The following is a 21,591-nucleotide window of genomic DNA, read 5'->3' on the forward strand; positions in this document are numbered from 1 at the left end:
CACAAGACACGCCTATTGCTAGAAGATCCGAGAGGACTTCTAGGCCTCCTGTTAGATATGGTCTTCTTCTTGAAGGGGATCAAAGTGAACCCGATATTGGATGTGATCCAAGAAACTTCAAGGAAGCAATTTCTGATGCGGATTCTAATTTATGGCTTGAAGCAATGCAGTCGGAAATAGACTCGATGCATTCAAACCAAGTTTGGTCTTTAGTAGATCCTCCTGATGGAATTGTTCCAATAGGATGTAAATGGATTTACAAAAGAAAACTTGGGCCTGATGGCAAGGTGTTGACCTACAAGGCACGATTGGTGGCGAAAGGTTATACTCAAGACAAGGAGTTGACTATGATGAAACCTTTTCACCAGTTGCAATGTTCAAGTCCATAAGAATCCTTATTGCCTTAGCTGCTTGGTATGACTATGAGATATGGCAAATGGATGTGAAGACTGCATTCCTTAATGGAAACATTAAGGAGGATATCTATATGATGCAGCATGAGGGATACACATCTGTGGGAAGCGAGCGTAAGGTATGCAAGCTTCAAAGATCAATTTATGGTCTCAAACAAGCATCAAGAAGTTGGAACCAAAAATTTGATGAAACAATAAAGGATTTTGGTTTCATCAAGAACCCGGAGGAACCATGCGTGTACAAGAAAGTAATTAAGGATGCTGTGACATTCTTAGTACTTTATGTTGATGACATCCTACTCATTGGGAATGATGTAGGGATGTTGCAGTCAACAAAGATATGGTTATCAGGTAGATTCTCGATGAAGGATTTAGGTGAGGCATCCTATATTCTAGGAATTCAGATCTATAGAGATAGATCTAAAAGAATGATAGGACTCACTCAATCAACTTACATCGAAACCATATTGAAAAGGTTTTCAATGGATGGGTCCAAGAGAGGACATCTACCTATGTGTCATGGAGTTTCTCTATCCAAGTCCATGTGTCCCAAGACTGATGAAGAGATAGAGAAAATGACACATGTACCATATGCGTCAGCCATAGGTAGTATCATGTATGGGATGATATCTATCAGACCGGATGTAGCATTTGCTCTGAGTGTCACGAGCAGATATCAAGCCAATCCCGGTCAAATGCATTGGAAAGCCGTGAAGGACATTCTTAAGTACTTACGAAGGACTAAGAATATGTTCATGGTATATGGAGGAAGAGAATTGAGATTGGAAGGCTACACCGACTCTAGCTTCCAAAGTGACGTGGATGACTCGAAGTCAACCTCTGGATTGGTGTTCATACTCAATGGCGGTGCTGTCTCTTGGAAGAGTTCTAAGCAGGACACCACAGCGGATTCCACCACTGAGGCAGAATACATTGCGGCATCAGCTGCTGCTAAAGAGGCCGTTTGGATGAGGAATTTCGTCCAAGAGTTGGGCGTTATTCCTGAAGCTGTTGGTCCAGTCCCGGTGTACTGTGACAACACGGGTGCCGTTGCTCAGGCAAAGGAACCAAGGTCTCATCAAAGATCTAAACACGTACTGAGGAAATACCACATCATCCGGGAGATCGTGGAAAGAGGAGACATCACTGTCGAGAGAGTGGCCTCTGCAGACAATATCGCTGATCCACTTACTAAGCCCTTGCCAGGACCATTATTTGACAAACATCGCGAAGCAATGGGACTACGTAGTATGACTAGTTGGCTTTAGGGCAAGTGGGAGATTGAAAGAGTGGCTAAGGGCTTTTATGACTCTATGTATAAACAATCTTTTGTTTAATATAATTTACACTTTTATAATGGCATTTACTTTATCTTTTATCATATTATTATGTTGTGACATACTATAAGATGTTTAGATGAAGACCTTGAATATACTATAGTGTATGTAAGATGTGGTGGCACATGGGGATGGCTATCATGAAACACATCTTATAGTCACTGTATATTCTAAACAGTTCCTAGTCGATTGAGCCGTCCGTTAATAAGGATAAGGATCGCTCGAGATTGAGACTAGAATTTGCGATGCCGAGTACCACGTTTCATTGGTATAGAACATAGAGATGTTCAAAGCATGCAAATGGATATTCATACGATGAATGATCGAACTACCCTATCCGGACTTTCCAAGTGGTTATCACTTATCGAGTGGATAAAGTCCGCGGTTTTGGTTGTACACCATTAGTCCTTACTACTTGAAACATCATTGAGACTCTATATGCTAGTACTGTACTTTGACTCGTTTACCGACTCTATTGGGGTCATCAGGTGTCGGGATTGGGTACAGTTACGACACATATAGGAGTCGATGCTTTGTTGTCAAGGATTCACCACATACTTGATAGTGTGGATATCCTATGCAATCTGAGGAGATATTAGTGTGACGAATCTCTGGCCAGAGTACATGATGTGTTTTTTAAGAAATGGTTTCTTAGTAGCACATGTGATGTCACTATTTGATCTTCAAGATGTATTGCATAGTTATCGAATCTCGAACGACTCTCGATTTACCAATGGTTGTTGATTCGATCGGGATATTTGGTTGAAGGGACCGTACTGTACGCTAACCAAAATCTATTGGTTCTTGCAGGCACTATCAGTGATACCTAGGGAATCATGGGGCGATGTTGCTAGGCGCTCTTACCATGATTCGATGGGCAAGTCGGAAATTGTTGTTCCGAGTCACAAGGAGTTGTGAGCCCACGGCTAGCTGTATCCTTGAACCATTGAGGGTCACACAAGTAATGGATTTCTAATTTCCGTTGAGATAGTTAAATTTAAAGAGTTAAATTTAATGAATAAAGAAGTGGGACTTCTTATATCAGAGTAGAAGAGTAAGATTTCCTAAAATGACATAGGGATGGGCATTTTTGGAAATCACTGAATTCGGATTCAGAAAATTTATCTTGACTTTAAAAGATGTAGAAATGGTTTCTGTGCACATTGGTGAAATTGGTTTATCAATCTGAGTCACGATGAATGTTATATTAATTTCTGAACATGCGGGCTTTGCTTGTCAGACTTGAACTTATGACTAATGGGCCCTAAGCTGTTAGCCGCCCACATTATAAATAAGTTATTGCAGTACAAAAATTACACAACAGAGGTCACAAAATTTTCGAAAACCCTAGCTGTTCTCTCTAGGTGTGGCCGCCCCCTCTCCTCTCTCTGTTCGAAAATTCCAGCCTGTGAATTTTGAATTTGCAGTCTGGTTTAACGGATCAAATTCGTTAATTCTCTTCGTAGAAACTTCTGATAGATTTTCTAGTGCAATCTATCAGAGGGATTCGAATTCTGTTCGTGGACCTGATTGAAGAATTGTTCGTCCATCAGTTTCTGGGATATACAACAAGAGCAGAGTTATCTGTTGGTGTCCATAATCTCGTTTCGAGATTCAAGGTAAAAATTTAATTGTTATTTAATTTTTACACGCACAATTTAATCGTAAAGTTTTGATACCCATGATATGGAATCGTTCCATATAAAATTTTAAAACTTCCGCTGCACCGGGTATCAATTCTGATTGATCTAAACACCGTTTTCCAACACATGCAACATTTCAAAGTGTTTATACGTTATTAAAATCTGAATTTAACATACATATCAGGATTTAAATAAACATTATGAATTATTAACTGGGAATTATTTGTTTTACGGAAAAATTTACGAGTGAAACTTATTTTTGTTTCCGAATATTAAAAAATGATGGATAATCTTTCAATAACAAAATATTTTTTTCGTTTGGAAGATTGTACAAATAACAACGTATATATTGATCATACGAAATGATCTATTAAATATGTTCAGAGAATATGTATTTATCGGTGGAAACATCGAATTTGTTTCAAAATACCAAAAAATTATAATCCAAGATGAAATAGATTTTATATCACAGATCTTTAAGAATATTTAGTCATCGAAAATTTAAATTTTTTATTTCAGAACAACGAAGCAGATTTGTACCAGCGAATATACATAGATCATTCTCTTGGTTTAACTTGAAGGTTGGAACTCCGGTTATGTTGCTGCGACACATAGATCATTCTCTTGGTTTATGCAATGACACTAGATTGATATTGACGAGGTTCGGAACCATGTTTTGGAAGGACAAATTTTGACTGAAAGTAATGAGGATCACAAATTATTTATTTCAAGAATGTCTTTGACACCTTCTGATCCAATTAATACTTCCTTTTAAATTTCAAAGAAAACGGTATCCTTTGATTGTATCATATGCAATGACAATCAACAAAAGTCAGGGTCAATCATTGTCTCATGTAGGACTTTTTTTGAGAAATCTCGTGTTTAGTCATGGTCAATTGTATGTCGCTGTATCTAGAGTTACCAATTCTAAGGGTCTCAAAATATTGATATGTGATAGCAAGACCAACCAGAAAAATTCAAAAACAAACGTTGTTTTTAAGAAAGTTTTCCAAAATTTATAAGATAATTTGTTTGTTTTCTAATTGTATGATATATAATCCATTTAGCTAATTTGAATTTCAACTATTTGTTCAAATGTTCGTTTTTACTATTTTTTTATCATTAATTATATAAAATAACATCATATACAACACACACGACATCTGTTTTATTTAAAGATTGTCTTTTATAGTTTTAAAATTATTTTCAGTAAAATTAAATTTGTTTATATTTTAATTTAAAACTCAAAAGTTTTCACATCATCCACCAATTTAATCATACAACACGCGAGATATAATCCGTACATCGCACAAGCACAAATAGAATACTAGTTCAATATAAAAAGATACTTGAGTTTTCTCATCATACGAATAGGCCGGTTATAACAAGTTACCAAAATCAACAAACACCAACCCTTTTATTTAATAAAATGTTCACTTTATTCAGCACACCATTCTTCTAGGGTCGGTGTCAGCACCTTAATTTTCTTCATGTCGAAGATATTTGCTGGAAGAGTAAATAAAAATATATTAGAAAATAAATTTTATCACATGCAATTGTCAGATCATTTAATCTGTAAATTGATTGATATCTAACAAACGTAGAAGTTTTTTTTTTCAAAACGAATAATGTTTAATCTCTGCTTATAGATACATCACCTTGGTGAATATCAGGCGTAGCAGCTGTCGTGGCGTCGACGATAACGGCAACGGTTGGATAGTCATAGCTCACTGCATCAAAAGTCATCTGCCGGATACAATTTGGAGTCTGTATGCCTGAATATGTAACCGAATTATCGAATTAAATTGCTGAATGTATAAATAAAATGGTACTTAATATAGGTTACATTAAAGAAAGCATTCGATCCTACTTATTTAGGTTGCATTTCTTTTTACGTCCGTCCCAATTATATAGTTCGGTTTTCATATGTAATGTACGCACTCTTTCCAACTCTTACCATTTGTTATACAAAATGCTTAAATTTGGAATATATATGGACACAACAAATATAATGCAATAAACCAAGCAGTGTCGTATAGGTATAGAACAATAAAGGAAAGCAGCATATTGCTAATTAAGAATATAAATAACGTGTATGTAACCTGTAAAAAATATGTAAATCGAACCGATGTCTGTGCAAGATACTGTGTCCTTAAAACATATTCGTCTTCTCCGATATGTACTTTAAGGATCAAGATGGACAAATGTTTTTCAAGATACAACGAGTAGATTTCCTATAGCGACTTAGACAAATCACGACACCAGCGAACCGAGACATAGTACCTGAACTTTATCATGAACTCAAAGCCAAAGCAGGGAAGACAACGATATAAAGAGGGAAAGTATGAGCAATGGTTGTTGTGGTGTGTTTGAATGACCGGAGACTGTCTCAATATATAGGCACTTGGAATCCATATTAACAGTCATAGGCTAGCCATCCAAAAGGCCAAAAGTTGAACAGATGAAAGCACAAAAAATTCACTAAAGCAGTAAAGTAGCAAAAGTCGGGTGAGTCTAGTTGGAAAATTTTCCTTAATCGGTTCAAAATTTGACGCACTCGGGTCGTGCACGCATGCTTAAACACAAATCAAGCATTTTACAGTGTAAATCGGACCCTTAATATGCACCCGTACGTGCACACGCGCGTAAGAGGACCTCTTGACCAACCAATCTTACACTTTCGTAAAGTGTAACAAACTCACTCATTTTCTCTCTTTTTTATTCAACGTTCGACACTCCCACATGTATGATATGGCAAGTCCAATTTCCATTGAAAAAGCCCAATATCATTAGTCCAACACAATTTACCCCTATTAAATTAATATATATCATTAACCACTTATACAATTTATTTTACTGATCTCATTAAAATATTCATTAAATAAAAATAAAATAAAAAATTACTTATAAAATTTACATTTCGAAGTATTTTGAAAATACACACAAAACCTAAGTAAGTGGAAACGGAAGGAGTACTGTACGTTACCTACAATGACAAAGCTGTCGACTCCGAGGCCTTTAAGATATGAATCAAGATTAGTGTTGAAAAATGCACTAAATCGTGTCTTCACTAGTTTATAGTCGCATTCCTGTACCACGAGTTCATCAAGAATCTCTGCACCGATGGTCCCCTTGCAAGCTGGTTTTTGTTTATCATCTGAGTACAAATGCCTGCGGAATAATTCCAGGTCTCTGCCCGAACAGTGGTGCTCACGTACAACCTTCATTAATTAATTAATATATATCCGTACAGCATCATTCATTTTATTATTTTATTATTATTTTTTTTGGTGGAATTATAAGGATCTATATATAGATCCGGTTACTTGGAGCATATATCAGATTCAATGGCGACCGTGATCTTCTAAAATCAAGTTCGAGATCACTTATAATAAATTTTTGCAAACATTACCTTATAAGTTATGTAATTTGAACAAGTGATTCTGGAATTTATTTATCCACCTCTTCGATTATTATAAAAAAAAATAAAATACCCAAATAATGTGAACTCCACGGCTCCGAGCAACCTCAACAGCCTTGACTACATTTGGCACAATAGCTTCAGCGCCTCTTAGATGTACAGGACTACTTGGAAATATAAAATCTTTCTGTAGTTTATAAAAATTATAAGGCATTATCGTTATAATAAATAATTGATAGATTAAGCTGATATATATAGGCAAGAAATAAATAAAGTGAAATGAATTTAAATTTAACTGCATGCCTATTACAAGAAGAGCGGTGCTCTTCCACTTGGATTCACTCATTTCGATACAGAAGATTAGATCTACGCACGCTCAAAGGTTAGGAAGAAAGCTGTAAATAATATATTTGGATAATTGTATATATAAACTGAAAACACGAGTGTGTAAATTTATTATTATTTTTTTTAAGAGAAAAAAAAATGTGCATCTTTTAATTTCGTCGTTTTCGATCGATTCTCCTCATGGATTTTCGTGAGAGGTAGCACCCCACGTGTCGAGTTAAGTATTCAAAAGAGGGGTGATTTTGTGTTATATCGGCAAAACACTTTCTATTTTTTTTTCTCATGTCATGCTTTCGCGAACATCACATTAAATAACAAAAAAAATTTACAAACATGATCTACATTATTTTTTTCAGTGTGAAGTTCGCGCGAATATTTCAACAAAAACACAAAAAGAATATATTTCACCCGATGTAAAATAGAATTGTTCAAAGTTGAGTCTTGTTAGTCGGATATGAAAGGAGGAACAAATATATTAGAAATAATATATTTAATTTCAACAATTAAATAAAATATATATTTAACTTCATAAATATAAAATAATCAGAAGAACAAGAAATATGGTAGGCTCCAGTGAATTAAACAAGTAGGTAATCGAGGCCTGTGAAGAACACAGTTTCCTTAAAAAAGATTTGCCTCCTCACCGACGGTGTTTTGAGGATCGTATAGACGTCTGTCTCCCAGGATACAACGGTACTACCAGTAGCAAATAAACACAAACTTGCTACTCCGGCGAACAAAAAGTATATCTGATTGTAATCACCTTTTGACACAAAATAAAATAAACTTAAAAGCACAAAAACAAGCTTTTAATTGTATATATGAGAGGATGTCTCTACGGAAGAAATTGAATGACAATATATAGAGTTTAGAACATGAAACACTCCATATTACATTCAATATCTACGGTTTCACTAAGGATAATAAATGCATTTAGTTTAACATGTAATGTATGTTAACTACACTTTCTTAATCTAAAGATTAACGCTTCAATTTATCCGAGAATATATAGTACTCCATATATCTCATTTGATTGACACGTGTCATGTGTTATTATTTTTTAAATTTCTATCTCTTGCTTTTTTATTTCTTTTACCAAGGTTCTTGTTTGGATTTTTTTTATATATATTTATGAATTTTTTATTCTCTTTTCTTATTGCTTTGGGATTTTCTGATTATCTCGTTCTTTCTTCTTATTTTCTTATTTTTATTTTTGAAAACATTTCTTATTTCTTATTTTCTTATGTATTTATTATTTTCCTTTTTCCCAACTGCTACTATTCCTATAAAACTGGAGAACTCAATTTTGGGTGATTCAATTAATATTTAAGACAATATATGATAAATTTTAAACATTATATATGATTCATGGGAAGTGTTAATTATACTCCAAAAGTTTTTAATAACACTCCACAATACATAAATAATATATTATTAGACATAGTTACCCTTATAATATCTTTCCTTATATAAAAAAATCTTGTTCTACCTTAAAAAAACACAAATACATTAATTTTATAATAAATAACTTAATTTTTTTATTAAAAAAAATCAACAACTTAAAGTTCAATATTTTTTCAAAGTTTTTCATAATATTTTATCATATATATATATATATATAATAACAAAAATATTTTATTTTGATCATAAAATATTTATAATTTATCTCAAATGCTTATGCAAAATATTAGACAAATTTTTTTCACGAAAATATAAGAAGGATGTAAAAAAATTTTATTTACCAAAATTTTATTTAAATTTGATATAATATACAAAGTATCTCAACATATAAGATAAAATTAAGATTTTTATGTTATTAATTATATAGTTTTTATTTTGTAATATATCCTTTGGTGATTAACAAGTTGACTTTATAGTATAAAGATATCATTTGAATTTTATTTACGTAATATAGATAAATAATAAATATTAATATTATGTTTATTTTTATTTTGTAAACTTTTAAATACACAAATATATTAACTATGAATATGATTATGCTGTAATCTTTTAATATTGTGTTATTTGGGAATCACATTTTATTATATTAATATTTTGTTCACATACATGAATGAAAATAATAATATAGAAAAGAAAATAAAGGAAAATAACATTCATATTAGAAATAACGAAATAAAATACATTAGAAAAAATTTACCTTTCGTTAAAAAATTACTAATGCAAAAACGTATGAACTTTGGGTTGGGTATTGGAATAACATAGAACACTTGTCAATACTCCTCCTGGAAGAGCATTGATTCTCCCCCAAAAGGGAGTCCATATATATATGCATTTCACGTAGTACTACCATGAGTAACACATCCGTTCGACCAATATCATATGCAAACTTTGAATCTAAATTATAAATATGATGCAAAAAATTAGAGAATTTATATAATACAAATTAAGAATTCAATATAAAGAGAGACTTGAGTTTTCTCACTCATCATATGAATAGGCCAGTTATAACAAGCTACCAAAATCAACAAACACCAACGCTTTTTTTAATAAAATGTTAACTTTATTCAGCACACCATTCTTCTAGTGTAGGTGTCGCCACCTTAATTTTCTTCATGTCGAAAATATTTGCTGGATAAGTAAATAACAGGATATTAGGAAGACAAAAAAAATTTCACATGCAATTGTCAGACCATTTAATATGTAAATTGATTGATATCCTTTTTTTTTTTTTTTAAGAAAAATTGATTGATATCTAACAAACGTAGATGTTTTTTTTTGGAAAACGAATAATGTTTAATATCTGCTTATAGATATATACCTTGGTGAATATCAAGCGTGGCTGCTGCCGTGGCGTCGATGATAACGGCAACGATTGGATAGTCGTAGCACACCGCATCAAAAGTCGTCTGCCGGATACAATTTGGAGTCTGTATGCCTGAATATGTAACCAAATTATCGAATTAAATTGCTGAATGTATAAATAAAATGCTATTTAATGTAGGTTACATTAAAGAAAGCAGTCGATCCCACTTATTTAGGTTGCATTTCTTTTACGTCCGTCCCAATTATAAAGTTCGGTTTCCATATGTAATGTGCGTACTCTTTCCAACTCTTTTACCATTTGTTATCCAAAATGCTTAAATTTGGAATATATATGGATACAACAGATATAATGCAATAAACGCAAGCAGTGTCGTATATGTGACGCTCGGGGTTGATAAGAGGGCGGGGAGTGATCGTCGGTGCCAAGAGGTTGCACGAACAATGAGCGGCTTCTGGCAGGCTTCTAGGCGAAGGGAGACATGAATGAACCGATATCGTGTCGGAATGAGAGAGATTCTGAGACTGTGTAGGTATGAGACTGCACAGTTGAGGAGGGCTTAAAAGATTTGATAGGTACTCATATCAAGAAGGTGCATCTTTTTTTCGGGAGCTCATCATATAAGAACTCCAAAGTTAAGCATGCTTGACTTGGGCAATTATAGGATAGGTGATCCCCAAGGAAGTTTCTCAGGTTGCGTGTGAGTGGGGACATAAACACGCTGGAAAGACCCGTCTTGATACAGTGAGGATAGTCGTCAAATCTGGGGTGTCTCAGTTGGTATCAGAGCCAATCTCTCTTAGTACGGTATGATTCGGGGACGAACCAGGCGGAAGCTGGTGGACATGTGATGCCCGGGACTGATAAGAGGGCGGGGAGTGATCGCCGGTGCCAAGATGTTGCACGAACAATGAGCGGCTCTTGGTAGGCTTCTTGGCGAAGGGAGACATGAATGAACCAATATCGTGTCGAAATGAGTGGGATTCTGAGTTTGTATAGGTATGGGACTATACAGTTGAGGAGGACTTAAAAATATTTGATAGGTACTACTCATATCAAGAAGGTGCATCTTCTTTTCGGGAGCTCATCATATAAGAACTTCAAAGTTAAGCGTGTTTGACTTGGGGCAATTATAGGATGGGTGACCCCCTAGGAAGTTTCTCAGGGTGCGTGTGAGTGAGGATATAAACACGCTGGAAAGACCCGTCTTGATACAGTGAGGATAATCGTCGAATCTGGGGTGTCTCAGTTGGTATCAGAGCCGACCTCTCTTAGTACGGTATGGTTCGGGGATAAACCAGGCGGAAGCTGGTGGGCATGTGACGCCCAAGGCTGATAAGAGGCTGGGGAGTGATCGCCGGTGCCAAGAGGTTGCACGGACAATGAGCGGCTTTTGGCAGACTTCTAGGCGAAGGGAGACATAAATGAACCGATATCGTGCCAGAATGAGTGGGTAGGAATGGCAGCGGGTCGGGTTCGGGGCGGGTTTGGGCAAACCCGAAACCCTCCCCGCCTCCCCTTGGACCCGACCCGACCCGTGAACCCGGCAGGTCCAATCCGGGTTAGACCCGTTGGACCCGCCAAATTTTAGATAATTTAAATTTTATTAAATAAAAAATTTAAATAAGTTTAAAAAATAATAAAAAATCATTAAATTTATTTTTCAAATTTATATTAACACTATTTAGGACAAAAAATATTCTCACAAGTTAAAATGTATTATTTTTTATTTAATTAATAATTAAAAACTAAAGAAATTTTATAATAATATATTTTTTTATTAAAAATATCATGATATATTAAAATTATTTCAACCCAAAAATATTATAAAGTCAAATTATGAATAAAGTATTGATTATTTAATATAAAAATATAATTATATATTATTAATATATATATATATACATATATATTTTATATTTATATATTAATATATATTTTTGGCGGGGCGGGTCCGGCCAAACCCGAGATCCGCCCCGGACCCGCATATGGACCCGCTTGGCCGGGTCTAGACCCGCCCCGTCGGGCCGGGTTCGATGCGGGGCCGGGTTTAGACCCGACCCATTGTCATCCCTATGAGTCGGATTCTGAGACTGTGTAGGCATGAGACTGCATAGTTGAGGATGGTTTAAAAGATTTGATATGTAATACTCATATCAAGAAGGTGTATCTTTTTTTCGGGAGTTCATCATATAAGAACTCCAAAGTTAAGCGTGCTTGACTTGGGGCAATTATAGGAATTAGGATGGATGATCCCTAGAAAGTTTTTCAGGGTGCGTGTGAGTAAGGACATAAACACGCTGAAAAAACCCGTCTTGATACAGTGAAGATAGTAGTCGAATCTGGGACGTTTCAGTATACGTAACACTAAATGAAAGCAGCATATTGCTAAGAATATAAATAATTAGTATGTAGAAACTGTAAGAACTATGTAAACCAAACCGATGCCTATACAAGATATAGTGTCCTTAAAACATATTCGTCTCATCCGATATGTACTTTTAGGATCAAGATGGATGAATGTTTCTCAAGATACAACGAGTAGATCACCTATAGCGACTTAGACAAATCACTACACCGACGAACCAAGATATAGTACCTGAACTTTATCACGAACTCAAGGCCAAAGCAGGGAAGACAACGATAGAAAGAGGGAAAGTATGAGCAACGGTCATTGTGGTGTGTTTGAAGGACTGTAGACTGCCTCTATATATAGGCACTTGGGTTCCATTTGAACAGTGATAAACTAGCCATCCAAAAGGCCAAAAGTTGAACAGATGAAAGCACAAAAAATTCAGTTATTGTAAAGTAGCAAAATTTGGGTGAGTTTAGCTGGAAAATTTTGCCTTGATCGGTCTGACATTCGATGCACGCATATCGTACACGCATGCTTGCGCACAAATCAAGCCTTTTTCAGTGCAATTCGGGGCCCTTGATTAAATTGCAACTCTGCATATGCACGCAAGAGAACTTCTTAACCAATCAATCTTACATTTTCATAAAGTATAACAAGCTCACTCATTTTCCCTTTCCTATTCAACGTGAGACACTCCCACATGTCTAATATGACGAACCCAATTTTCATTCACAAATGGAAAAGCCTAGTATATCTTTAGTCCAAAGTCCAACATATTTTATTTATATTAAATTAATATCCTTAACTACTTTTATAATTTTTTTTATCTTATTAAAATATGTATTAAATAAGGACAAAATAAAAAAATACTTTTCAAAACATTTTTTTTAAAAATTTGTATAAAAACATACACAAATATAAGATAGTGAGACGGAGGGTTACCGATGATGACCAAGTTGTCGACTCCGAGGCCTTTAAGATATGAATCAAGATTAGTGTTGAAAAATGCACTAAATCGTGTCTTGACAAGTTTATAGTCGCATTCCTGTACCACGAGTTCATCAAGAATCTCTGCACCGATGGTCCCCTTGCAAACTGGTTTTGGTTTATCATCTGAGTACAAATGCCTGCGGAATAATTCCGCGTCTCTGCCTGAAGAGTCGTGCTCACGTACAACCTTCATTCATTTATCCACACCCTCATTCATTAATAATTTCAACGTTCTATATAGATCCGGTTAATTACTCGGAACATCAGATTTAATGATCGATATCCGGTCACCTAGCGATCTTCTAAAATCAAGATTTCTGAAAGTTTTGCATTAAAATAGTGTAATTTCTACGCTTAACATTCATCTCTAACTCATTTATTTCAAGTTTTACACCAAAAAAATTTATGTATTCTTGGAATATTCCTTTTCTTTTACGTATATTAATTCTTATTTATCTTTTATTCAACTCCAAAAAAAAAAATTCTTCTCTTTTATTTAATTAAATCAAACCATTCTTTAGTTATTTATAATTAATTTTAATAAATAAATATTTAAATAAAATAAATAATTAAACATCTTGTTATAAATTTAATTGAATAATTATAATTACATTTTTTTGTTTGAATATTTAATTATTAAAACAATAAAAAAAAATAGCGCCCCCATTAGAGGCTCAATTTGAGCACCGAAACTTTCACTCAATTAATTTTGGTGCTCGATTGGAGATGGTCTTAGTTACAATGCAATCTGAGCCGGACTTCTATTTTGAGTGAAGTAATATGAGAGCGAACATTTCATAAAGTTTAAGAACATTTAAAATAAACTTTTGTAAACATTACTTGAGCTATGTATATAATTTGAATAACGATTTTGTTGATTTATCCACTTCTTCAATTATTATACCCAAAAAAAAAAAAATAGTAGCAGTAGTAGGAAATTATATACCCAAATGATGTGAACTCCACGGCTTCGAGCAACCTCAACAGCCTTGACTACATTTGGCACAATAGCTTCAGCACCTCTTAAATGTACAGGACTACTTGGAAGTATAAAATCTTTCTGTTTATTATAAAAATTACAAAACATTATCTTTATAATAAATCATTGATATATATATATATATATATATGCAAGAAATAAATAACGTGAAATGAATTAAATTTACCTGCATGCCTATAACAAGAAGAGCGGTGCTCTTCCACTTGGTTTCAGCGTCATTCATTTGGATATAGAGTAGAATATCTACGCTCAAAGGTTAGGAAGAATGCTGTCATTTAATAAGATATATATGGTAATCCATCCATCTATTATTGTAAATTATTATTTTTTAAATATATTCTGTGATAATATTATTGTATCAACGTCCCACCACCAACAAATGAAGTCACGGGTTTGAATAAAACTAAAACTACAGATGAAACTTGGCTACATTATTGAAACAATAATATATTATTATTGTCCCATGGCCTGAAATCTAGGGACACTCTGTTCCATATTGGGATTATTTAATTATTGTATATGTGAGTATACATTTATCAACTTAAAAAAAATAAAAATAGTATACATTTATCATTATCGAATATCATATATTTTTTTGTCATTATGGTGGTCAAAACATCTTATACGACCAAACATTTTAACAGCTTGCCAAGAAAAGTTGATGTTGCATCAACTCCCATACTACCGTATTCTAAAATAAGAAATACATTGAAATTAACATGCCTGTTATAAATTTAGTAGAGAAAGATGAGAGAATAAAAGACAAGAGAAAATATAATAGAAGAAGATGAGTGTTTAATATATGGACTAAACACCTCTATTTATAGGATAGAGGGATTAGTGTAGAAAAGGTAAATTACAATCAAATCAATCAACTATATTACATCTATATATAACACTCCCCCTTAGATGATTGATAGAGAGTCCAATGTTGCCTCGTTAAAACCTTGTCAATAAAACCCAGTGAAAAAAACCTGAACGAAGGAAAAAGAGTACAACAATTGATACTCCCCTGATTTCAATCACCGAATATCTTTTAATTGATGCATCCCTATCTTTTGCACCAATTTCTTGAATATTGATGTCGGTAATGCCTTTGTGAATAAATCAGCTACATTGTCACTTGAACGGATTTGTTGGACATCAATATCACCTTTTTGTTGAAGTTCGTGCGTGTAGAAAAACTTTGGTGAAATGTATTTCGTTCGATCGCCTTTGATATACCCTCCTTTTAGTTGTGCAATGCAAGCAGTATTATCTTCAAAAATAGTCGTCGGACTATCTTTCGTTGTTGGTAGTCCGCATGATTCTTGAATATGTTGAGTTATAGATCTCAACCATATGCATTCTCGACTTGCTTCATGCATTGTAATGATTTCAGAGTGATTTGATGATGTAGCTGTCAAAGTTTGCTTTGTTGACTTCCATGAAATAGCGGTGTCCCCTCGTGTAAACACATAACCCGTTTGGAATTTGGCTTTATGCGGATCTGAAAGATAGCCTGCATCTGCATATCTTATTAAAGAGAAATTTGATTTTTTCGAATAAAATAATCCCATGTCAGTTGTACCACGAAGGTAATGAAATATATGTTTTACACCATTCCAATGTCTTCGGGTTGGAGAAGAACTATATCTTGCTAAAAGGTTGACAGAAAATGCTATATCTGGTCGAGTACAATTTGCAAGGTATGACAATGCACCAATTGCACTAAGATATGGTACTTCAGGACCAATGATATTTTCTCCATCTTCAAGTGGACGAAAAGGATCTTTATTAGTGTCAAGTGATCGTACGACCATTGGTGATGCTAATGGATGTGATTTGTCCATGTAAAAGCATTTTAATATTTTCTCTGTGTATGAAGATTGATGAACAAATATTCCTTCTGATAAATGTTCGATTTGCAATCCGAGACAAAACTTTGTTTTTCCCAAATCTTTCATCTCAAATTCACTTTTTAAATAATTGGCAGTTTTAGTGAGCTCTTCGGGAGTTCCTATAAGATTTAGATCATCTACATATACTACCACGATTGCAAAACCCTCATCCGTCTTTTTTGCAAAAACTCATGGGCAAATAGCATTATTTGTGTAACCTTCTTGTAGTAAATATTTGCTAAGGCGATTGTACCACATTCGCCCAGATTGTTTTAATCCATATAATGATTTTTGCAATTTAATTGAGAACATGGTCTTGGGATTTGTATCACTTGATTCTGATGGTTTAAATCCTTCAGGGATTTTCATGTATATGTCGCTATCAAGTGAACCATATAAATATGCAGTGACCACATCCATAAGTCGCATATCCAAATTTTCTGATACAGCCAAACTAATCAAGAATCGAAAAGTGGTGGTATCCATCACAGGTAAATATGTTTCCTCGTAATCGATTCCAGGTCTTTGAGAAAAACCTTGAGCTACAAGTCTGGCTTTGTATCTTACAATTTCGCCATTTTCATTTTTTTTTCGCACAAACACCCATTTGTATCCTACGGGGATTACATTTTTGGGTGTTTGAACTACGGGTCCAAACACTTTACGTTTTTCTAGAGAATCTAATTCAGCTTATACAGCTTTCTTCCATTTTGGCCAATCATTTCTTTGTTGACAATCTTTAACAGATTGTGGTTCGGGATCATCAATACCTTGCATGATATCAAGAGCCATGTTAAGTGCGAACACATTATCGATGTTCGTATTTCTGCGATCCCATATTTTACGAGATATCAAAGAATTTGTTGAAGTCTCAATATTTTCATGTGGTTGTGATTCTTCATGGATCACGTTATCCACATCTGTTTTATTTTGATGTAAGGTTTCTTCTTCTAGAGTTTTCAAACCTTTTTTTTCTTGTACATTTTTTTTCTGGGTACTGTATCCTTTGAACCAATCGGTCGGCCACGCTTCTGGCGTATTTTAGATTCATTTGCGGTTAAAGTATTATATGGTCCTGCAGGGACATCGATCTTCACTGGGGTATTTTCTACTTGTATGTGTGACTTTGTTACATTTTTTGTATTAACAAAGGCATCAGGTAATTGATTTGCAATTCTTTGCAAGTGAATGATTCTTTCAACTTCTTGCTCACATTGATTGTTTCTGGGATCGTAATGAGATAATGTTTTCTCATTCCAAAAGATTTTTTGTTGTTCTTCAGGATACAATTTTTCTCCACCCAATGTTGGAAAATTTGTTTCATCAAAATGGCAATCTGCAAATCTTGCATTAAACAAGTCGCCTGTTAAGGGTTCCAAATATCTAATGATAGACGGTGACTCATACCCCACATAAATTCCAAGTCTACGTTGGGGACCCATTTTGGTTTGTTGTGTAGGTGGGATAGGTACTTGTACCGCACAACCAAATACTCTAATGTGAGAAACTTTAGGTTCTTGACCATATGCAAGTTGCAATGGTGAATATTGGTGGTAATTAGTTGGTCTTACACGAATTAACGATGCAGCGTGTATGATAGCATGACCCCAGGCTGAAGATGGCAGTTTTGTTTTCATGAGTAGCGGTCTTGCAATTAATTGCAGTCGCTTAATAAAGGATTTTGTAAGACCATTTTGTGTATGGACATGGGCTACTGAATGCTCGACCGAAGTCCCTATTGACATACAAAAGTCATCAAATGCTTGTGATTTAAATTCAGCAGCATTATCAAGGCGAATTGCCTTAATTGAGTGGTCAGGGAATTGAGCTCGTAGTTTAATCATTTGCCCAAGTAGCTTTGCAAAAATTATATTTCGAGTTGCAAGCAAACTAACATGTGACCACCTAGTTGATGCATCAATCAATATCATAAAGTATAGAAATGGACCACATGATGGGTGTATAGGCCCACAAATATCCCCATGAATTCTTTCCAAGAATGTTGGAATTTCAACATCAATCTTTGTTGGAGAAGGCCTTATAATTAGTATACATTGTGAACAAGCCACACATGAAAAGTCACCATTTAGGAGAACCTTTTGATTCTTTAAGGGATGTCCACGCGAATTATCTATTATTCTTCGCATCATTGAACTCCCAGGGTGACCAAGTCGGTCGTGCCATAATATGAAAGTTTTCTTGTCAACAAACTTCTTGTTTGTGACTGTATTTGCCTCAATTGCCTTTATTATTGTGCAATACATCCCAGAAGAGAGTGCACATAATTTTTCTTTTATATGTTTTATACCACATATCATAGATGTAATACAAAGGTATTCAACCTTGTTTACATTCAATGTTTCAATATGATATCCATTTCTGCGGATATCTTTAAAGCTAAGCAAATTTCTACTGAATTTGCTAGCGTAGAGTGCATTTTCAATATATAGAATTGTCTCATTTGGCAGAATGATTTTTGCCTTTCCATGACCTTCAATAATTTTTTATGCACCTGATATTGTTATAACATTATTTTCAGCTAATGTTATTTCCAAAAAATACCTTTTACTTTGAAGGATGGTGTGAGTTGTACCACTATCGGCTAGACATATGTCTTGGTACTCTCCCATTAATCTAAAAAAAATGCATAATAGATTAAGTTACAACTTTAATATTCATAAGAAGAAAATTATATTAAATAAAGTTCTCAAAACATTAACCACCATTACAACTGAAATAAAATTGTACTAAATAAAACCAAAACCAAAAAGATAAATCTGACTATTATAGAAAAAACATAGATATCCAAAAGCACTAATCTTAGGGAAATGAAAGCATTAAAGGCAGAACTTGATCATTCTATATTTTCTAGCACACCACCCCCAATCAAATGATCAATATTCCCGTCTGGTTGTGCAAAGAAATTAGAGACATCCAAGTGAGTTATATCAACAGGGCCATCATCATCAGCAAAATTTGTCTTTATTTTTCCCTTTTCTTTGATCGAATTTTGGTAGAGATCCACAAGATGCTTTGGAGTATGGCAGGTACGAGACCAATGCCCTTTCGTTCCGCATTTGAAACACTTATCTTCATACTCTTTCATGTTTCTCCCTTTTTCTTCTTCATTATTCGGTTTCCACTGCTGGTGGTTTGTTTTCTGTCTCTTTTCATCATGTTGCTGGTAATTTTTGTTTTGACCATGGCCACGCCCACGCCCACGCCCACGCCCACGCCCACGCCCATGACCACGCCCACGTCCTCTTCTAATATGGGGATTTTGAGTTGAGTTGGCATTCACTTCAGGGAATGATATTTCATTTGCTTCAGGAAATGGTGTAGAGCCAGTTGAGCGTAATTGATGATTTTTCAATAGTAATTCATTGTTCTGTTCAGCAACTAGTAGACAGGAAATAAGCTCAGAGTACTTTTTAAATCCACGCTCACGATATTGCTGCTGCAGGAGCACATTTGAAGCATGAAAGGTGGAGAAAGTTTTTTCAAGTAAATCTTGATCAGAAATATTTTCTCCACAAAGTTTGTGCTTTGAACAAATCTTGAATAATGCGGAGTTATAATCGCTTACAGATTTGAAATCTTGTAGGCGAAGATAGATCCACTCATAACGAGCTCTTGGGAGAACTACACTCCTCTGATGGTCAAACCTTTCTTTAAGATTTTTCCAAAGTTCTTGTGGGTTCTTCACAGTGAGATACTCGGCTTTCAATCCATCATCGAGATGGTGGCGAAGAAAAATAAGAGATTTTGCAAGATCCTGCAGGGATTCATTATTTTCTTCTTTTATTGTGTTTCCAAGATCCTTAGAAACAAGATGAACCTCAGCATCCAAAATCCATTACAAATAGTTTTTTCCACTGATGTCAAGAGCTTCAAATTCAAGTTTTGTAATGTTTGTCATTGCGACTGTTAAAAAAAAAACGAATTTAAGGATAATAATAAATTTTATATATATATATATATATATATATATAATAGATTGAATATATACGTGTAAAAAAATGTACAAAATAAATAATTATGTTATTTACTAATTTATTGAACAATGTTATAAAATTAGTTAACAAATAATTATATATACGTGCAATATATATATATATATAATTATGTTAACAAGCATCTAATCACAATTATGGAATCATATTTATTAACTTTCCTAAGAATGATAAATCTTCACATAAACAAATATCAATTAATATCGAGTAAAAATAAATGCATAAAAAAAATATAATATCCCAATATAAGACACAAGCATAAAAGTGTATAAAAGTCAATATTCTTCGGGAATATTGATAAACTTAAGATTTTGGATAATATTCTTCAGGAATATTGAAAATCTTATATATTTATATTGTATCCATAGATCTATCGAGATTTTCAATAAAAATATGTTGTGTTACTTCAAGAACATCAACATAAAATTAAAATTAATGCTTCTTCAGGAGCATAATATGAACATAAAATATGAGATACTTTGAGAGCATCAATATTAACTTTTAATATTGTGCTACTACTGGATCATTGAAACTATTGGCAAAAAAAATAAAATAAAAAATAATAATAATAATATTTGTGCTATTTCGAGAGCATCAATATGAAAGTTACATATTGTGCTTTATCGAGAGCATCCACACAAAGATTACGAATGAAAATTATTTATGAGTTCTACCTTGAAGCTAGAGCACTCGTGCTGATAACGTGTTATAAATTTAGTAGAGAAAGATGAGAGAATAAAAGACAAGAAAAAATATAATAGAAGAAGATGAGTGTTTAATATATGGACTAAACACCTCTATTTATAGGGTAGAGGGATTAGTGTAGAAAAGGTAAATTACAATCAAATCAATCAACTATATTACATCTATATATAACATAACTAATTAATTAACCCAAATTATTGTTGAACTTTTTAGGATAATTGGGCTTTCATTATGTGAATGAAAATTGGTTAAGCTATTGGGCTTTCATTATGTGAATGAAATTTTGAACAAGCAATTGAGCTTGTTATGTGGATGTGTAAGTGGGAAAAAAGTAAGTGTCCCACATTGGAAAAAAAACTTGGCATGGGTGTGTTTATATTGTGTTACACTTTGTAAAAATGTAAGAATGATTGGTCAAGAGGCTGTTTCTCGCGCGCGCCTGCGCAAGGGGATGCAAATAAGGGGCCCGATTTGCACTGAAACAGGCATGAGTTGCGTACGAGCGCGACCTGGGTGCGTCGAATGTCGGACCGATCAAGGCAAAATTGCCTAACAAGTGTTGTTGGCCACCTTTTGCTATTTTATTTTTCGATTTTGACCTTCCACATGCCCTGAGAAGCTTCTGGATGAGACCCTTCCATCTGCCCAGCCCGATGCCTATATATAGAGGCAAACTCTAGTCCTTCTAAATTAATCTCACAAACAA

General features: G+C 34.2%; 3 protein-coding genes across 3 annotated transcripts; all 3 read right to left on the reverse strand.

Moving 5' to 3' along the window:
• Positions 1-4,687: 4,687 nt before the first annotated feature.
• LOC140874744 (probable inactive nicotinamidase At3g16190) lies at positions 4,688-7,959 on the reverse strand. Its single transcript, XM_073278115.1, has 6 exons — positions 7,804-7,959; positions 7,110-7,180; positions 6,888-7,001; positions 6,380-6,614; positions 5,052-5,168; positions 4,688-4,899 (listed from the first exon to the last, which is right to left on the reverse strand). Exons 2-6 carry the CDS (start codon positions 7,158-7,160, stop codon positions 4,832-4,834), a joined length of 585 nt encoding a protein of 194 aa, XP_073134216.1. The 5' UTR covers positions 7,161-7,180; positions 7,804-7,959; the 3' UTR covers positions 4,688-4,831.
• Positions 7,960-9,617: 1,658 nt separating this feature from the next.
• On the reverse strand, positions 9,618-14,541 carry LOC140874743 (probable inactive nicotinamidase At3g16190). Its single transcript, XM_073278114.1, has 5 exons — positions 14,454-14,541; positions 14,234-14,347; positions 13,240-13,474; positions 9,939-10,055; positions 9,618-9,748 (listed from the first exon to the last, which is right to left on the reverse strand). The coding sequence occupies exons 1-5, from the start codon at positions 14,508-14,510 to the stop codon at positions 9,681-9,683; spliced, it is 591 nt and encodes a 196-aa protein (XP_073134215.1). The 5' UTR covers positions 14,511-14,541; the 3' UTR covers positions 9,618-9,680.
• Positions 14,542-19,021: 4,480 nt separating this feature from the next.
• Positions 19,022-21,526, reverse strand: LOC140868905 (uncharacterized). The gene is made up of 2 exons (XM_073272942.1): positions 21,485-21,526; positions 19,022-19,987 (listed from the first exon to the last, which is right to left on the reverse strand). Exons 1-2 carry the CDS (start codon positions 21,524-21,526, stop codon positions 19,022-19,024), a joined length of 1,008 nt encoding a protein of 335 aa, XP_073129043.1.
• Positions 21,527-21,591: the final 65 nt, after the last annotated feature.

Source organism: Henckelia pumila, chromosome 1 (genome assembly GCF_033568475.1).
Source record: "Henckelia pumila isolate YLH828 chromosome 1, ASM3356847v2, whole genome shotgun sequence".
Taxonomy (NCBI): domain Eukaryota; kingdom Viridiplantae; phylum Streptophyta; class Magnoliopsida; order Lamiales; family Gesneriaceae; genus Henckelia; species Henckelia pumila.

Bases quoted from the DNA above. Each gene is read 5' to 3' on its own strand.
- LOC140874744 (XM_073278115.1), bottom strand. From the start codon at position 7,160: ATGAGTGAATCCAAGTGGAAGAGCACCGCTCTTCTTGTAATAGGCATG. The intron at 7,002-7,109 runs TTAAATTTAAAT...TATAAACTACAG, and splicing joins TTCTTGTAATAGGCATGCAG to AAAGATTTTATATTTCCAAG. The intron at 4,900-5,051 runs GTGATGTATCTA...TTACTCTTCCAG, and splicing joins TACGCCTGATATTCACCAAG to CAAATATCTTCGACATGAAG.
- LOC140868905 (XM_073272942.1), bottom strand. From the start codon at position 21,526: ATGGAAGGGTCTCATCCAGAAGCTTCTCAGGGCATGTGGAAG. The intron at 19,988-21,484 runs GTCAAAATCGAA...CTTGTTTCTAAG, and splicing joins CTTCTCAGGGCATGTGGAAG to GATCTTGGAAACACAATAAA.
- LOC140874743 (XM_073278114.1), bottom strand. From the start codon at position 14,510: ATGAATGACGCTGAAACCAAGTGGAAGAGCACCGCTCTTCTTGTTATA. The intron at 13,475-14,233 runs GTATATAATTTC...AAATGAATGAAG, and splicing joins GTGGAGTTCACATCATTTGG to GTTGTACGTGAGCACGACTC. The intron at 9,749-9,938 runs GTATATATCTAT...TTACTTATCCAG, and splicing joins CACGCTTGATATTCACCAAG to CAAATATTTTCGACATGAAG.